General features: G+C 36.6%; 1 protein-coding gene across 1 annotated transcript; it reads left to right on the top strand.

The window, feature by feature from the left end:
• Positions 1-955, top strand: LOC136816292 (uncharacterized). Its single transcript, XM_067072620.1, has 2 exons — positions 1-659; positions 952-955. Exons 1-2 carry the CDS (start codon positions 1-3, stop codon positions 953-955), a joined length of 663 nt encoding a protein of 220 aa, XP_066928721.1.
• Positions 956-4125: the final 3170 nt, after the last annotated feature.

The raw sequence follows: 4125 nt of genomic DNA, 5'->3' as shown, positions 1-4125 counted from the left end.
ATGACCGGTCGTAGAACAACCACGAAAGGAGAAGATTTCGAGCTTCCAGACTCGGAATATGCAGACGATACGGCTTTGTTATTTGAGAGTCGAGATCATATCCAACAGGGAGCTACTTCAATAACCGTCCACTTTGATCGTTTCGGAATGGAAATTCATACCGGTGCAATAAATCCCAAGTCAGACTCCAAAACGGAGATATTGTTCTGTGCAAAACCGATATTCATGTATGACAACCCTGAAACCCTTGATAATGTCGACTTATCTGATGTAATTATTGATGAAAAGCGTTATTTGCCCATTGTTGACGAGTTTTGTTACCTTGGTAGTATAGTTACCAACGATTGTACCGATGAAAAGGATGTGGATACCCGTATTGCCAAAGCAAGTGGTGCTTTTGGAATGTTGAGAAAATGTTTGTTTGCATCATCTGATATTACCAATAAGGCCAAAGGATCAATATTTCGTTCGTTAATCTTACCAATTCTTCTTTATGGTAGTGAATGTTGGTGCATGACGGAATCTTTATTGAGAAAGATTCGTAGCTTTTACCATGGTTGTATACGTAGTATGTGCCGAGTAAATCGAAAGCACACATTTCTACATAGAATCTCAACTGATGAGCTTCTTGAACGTGTTGGGCTCGAATCTATCGAAACGTATATTTATAGACAGCAATTGAGGTGGATTGGTCACGTGAGTAGGATGGACTGGGATCGTCTTCCTCGGAAAATGCTTTCCTCATGGGTAGTATCGAAACGACCCAGGGGATGTCCTAAGATGACGTATGGTCGTTCAATTCGAAAATGTATGTCTAAATGTGGTATAAATGTTGATAATTGGTTTGTTATGGCTGGAAATCGTTTGGAATGGAATGCAATAATTAGAAACTTGTCTATATAATTTTTTTTTTTTTTTTTTTTTTTTTTTTTTTTTTTTTTTTTCTTCTAGTTAGATTACCCTTTTTTTTTTTTTTTTTCTACTTTAGTATGTTTCATTTTTCATCTTAGTTATATACTTTTTGTGGTCACTTTAGCTTTAGGAGGTGCTGTGATCCTCACCTTTTGGTGAGGCCTATCCCCTTGCATGGGAAGGCATCTGTCTGTCTGTCTGTCTGTCTGTCATTGGCTGGGGCGACCGTTCCTTTTGAACATTTTTCAAACCCGAAACAGGTTTTTTCCAAATATAACACTATTTATTACATAAACACTATTGTACCATTTTATTTGGTTTATCCTACTCTTCTCCAAGTATTATCCTAATAGCAGAAAAAATAATGCTTAGCTAAAAACCCGTGGCTTAATGGGATAAACTTTCACGGGGATTAAATTTCGCTGATTTCGCCGATTTGGGTGTCGTCCGTGAAATTAAGTCTCAATGGAAATTTGGAAAGGCCTCATCCGCGAAATATTTCTAAAAAAAACTCAAAATTTGTCAAACAAATACTTTTTGAATGTTTACTGGCATCAAAGAGTGCTAATAATGTGTATTTAAACAACCAAAATGCACGATTTGACAGTTAAGTCACAAAATCGTGAAAATATTGCCACCCAATAATGCCACCCGCGAAATTAAGTCCCCGCAAAATTTTTAAATTTTGCGGGTAGGCCCAATCGCGAAATTAAATCCTCGCGAAAGTTTTTCCCATTAACGAAATTTTATCCGGACACAGCCGGACAATCAAATCAACGGCGCATCATGGCTTCGCTCTTGGCAAGTTTAGAAAAAAATAAATTTATAAGAACTTGGAAATATTGACTTCTAAATGTTTATCTCCTTTAGCTCCAATTTTGAACTTTTTAGTTGAGGATGAGTGGGCGGGGGATGGGCTTGGTGATTTAAGCAAGAAAGTGCATGTGTAATCACTTAGAAGAGCTAAACTTCCAGCTGGTTTATTTATTCGTTAAGATTATTTCTCATACTCGCTCTGCAATAGATTTATTGCTTTGCTTTCTGATCTGTTCTGATTAGTAGTTTGTGGGCAACGTTCGAACACAACTAACTCAACAAGCTCATCTTTCACATCTTTTAATCTCTAAAGCCGGAGCTTCCAGCGCAGCTGGTTTATTAGGTATTCATTGCCTACTAAATCTTTCAGCAAGGTTCATGAAAAACTGATCAAGCAGAAAGATATTCACCGAAATATTCCAAATTCATTTGCTTGGTTTTCATTAAAAATTAATTTCCGAAAAATTTATCAGAAAAATTTTATAAAAACAACGAGGCTCAAAAATGCCAAAAATATGAACAAGGTAGAAACCCTCAGCCTGGAATAGGGTATCAAGCCAGAATAAAATCCAGATTTGGCCTAAGAATTAGAACAGGATAAGAACAATTTGAGGCTAAAAGTACCTTAAGGGAACTAATTTTGGCGGATTTGGCGAATTTAGACGAAATTCGCCAAAATTAGTTCCCGCCAAAGTTAAATATTTTGCTCACTCGCCAAAATAAGTTCCCACCAAATACCATTCGTTTTGCCTATTTGGTTCATTGAGAGTTTCTATAACGAGGAAACAACAATAGACGAAAACGAACAAAAGATTAAAGAAAGAATTGAAAATGTCTTAACAATGTTTGATGCATTTGAGGCATTACCTCAGTTGACATTCCAGCTCGGTATTATGCTGGGAGAAAAAGGTTACTGTTCGTATCTTCGGCTTTTTACAGTGTTATCATCGCTTTTCACTGGTGCTTGGAAACTGACCAAATTGATTGACATGAAATCAATAGTATTAAAAGTTTTGATGATTTTCATAAATTTTTCTTGGCTTTTACCTGGAACTGTGACTCTTGGATTACTTGCTAATGAGAGAAGAATATATGTTTTCTATTTTGAAGGTGTTAAATTTTTGGTTATAGTGGTCTTCAATGTGATTTATCTTTGTAGATCGAATGCTGTGAAGAAAAAATGGTCAGAATGGTTGAAAAGTATCCTTTGCAGCGTTTATGTACCTTTCTACATGTTTTCAAGAATTGGTGCATACATCATTTTAATTCTGACTTCTTTGAACATCGTTAACACTCTATTCTATATTCCCCTCTACAAGTACAGTGTCCTACTATTTGAAGGGGCACATAATTTCACTGGTGTTCACAAAAATACAACGACATCGCAACCTGTACAGGTGATCACTTTCGACAATGACAACACTCTGGTAGATTTGGCCTCATTGTACAATAATGGGAGGATAGTAATGGTTGTTTTGATGTTTTTGATAACGATTTTCAGTTTGGTTGTCATTTCAAAATGTTGTTATCGTTGCAGCCACGAGCCTTATCTTGATATCAGAAATGAGATGAACAATGCTGATGAAATTCCCGATGAAAACGAGACTGGTTCTGTGAATGCAAGTCAACCTTGGTAAAACTCATTGATTGTGATAATATGATCTTGGACTAACTTCTAAAATGGAAACTAATCAAAAGAATTTGAAAAATCTGAATAAGTTTGAGTTTATCGATCCACTGACAATCAGATATCATATTGAAAGTTAGGCTTGGATTACGAAATTTATGCTTTGTTATGTTTCAAGAGATTATTCTTCTTTCATCGGGAAAGCTGGAGGATGTTTTCTCCACTGTTACCCCCAGCTGACTCATAATTATTTAACGTAGTTCCCATACAAAGTATGAATGCCCTTGTTATCTTTGGTGTAAGCCTGGGTAGGCACTTACACAAATTTGAGTACTGGTTAGGGTCTTTTTTTAGGCTCTGAAGATATCTGACAGGGTCCCGAGTTTACTAATTTTCAATCAAAATGTTTGGCATGAAAAAAATGAATTTTGCCTGAGGTGGTACCATTCGCAGAAAATCCGCCATTATGGATACTCAGATGAGAAATCAACGTGGCACAGACAAAAGCTTAAAATATTCTAAATATGAGAATAATATACTTCCCGCCTCGTACCCGTCTATTAACTGAGATTTATCTGATATTCCGATGGTGTATTGGCGGCCGCCCACGCTAAAGCTCTGAAGGAGCGGGCTAATATCAATGTTAAAATTTTCCCGACCTTCAGAGCTTTAGCGTGTCGGAAGAAAATTTCTACATCGAGTACCAGATAAAACTGAGATTGGAGATCGTAGAAAGAAGCGAAAATCAAAATCGAAATGCTTGTAATCAG

This window comes from Clytia hemisphaerica, unplaced genomic scaffold (assembly GCF_902728285.1).
Source record: "Clytia hemisphaerica strain Z4C2 unplaced genomic scaffold, Clytia hemisphaerica genome assembly, whole genome shotgun sequence".
NCBI classification, from domain to species: Eukaryota; Metazoa; Cnidaria; class Hydrozoa; order Leptothecata; family Clytiidae; genus Clytia; species Clytia hemisphaerica.
The sequence above is the reverse complement of the archived record's forward strand: the minus strand, read 5'-3'. Positions and strand labels throughout refer to the sequence as shown.

Bases quoted from the DNA above. Each gene is read 5' to 3' on its own strand.
- LOC136816292 (XM_067072620.1), top strand. From the start codon at position 1: ATGACCGGTCGTAGAACAACCACGAAAGGAGAAGATTTCGAGCTTCCA.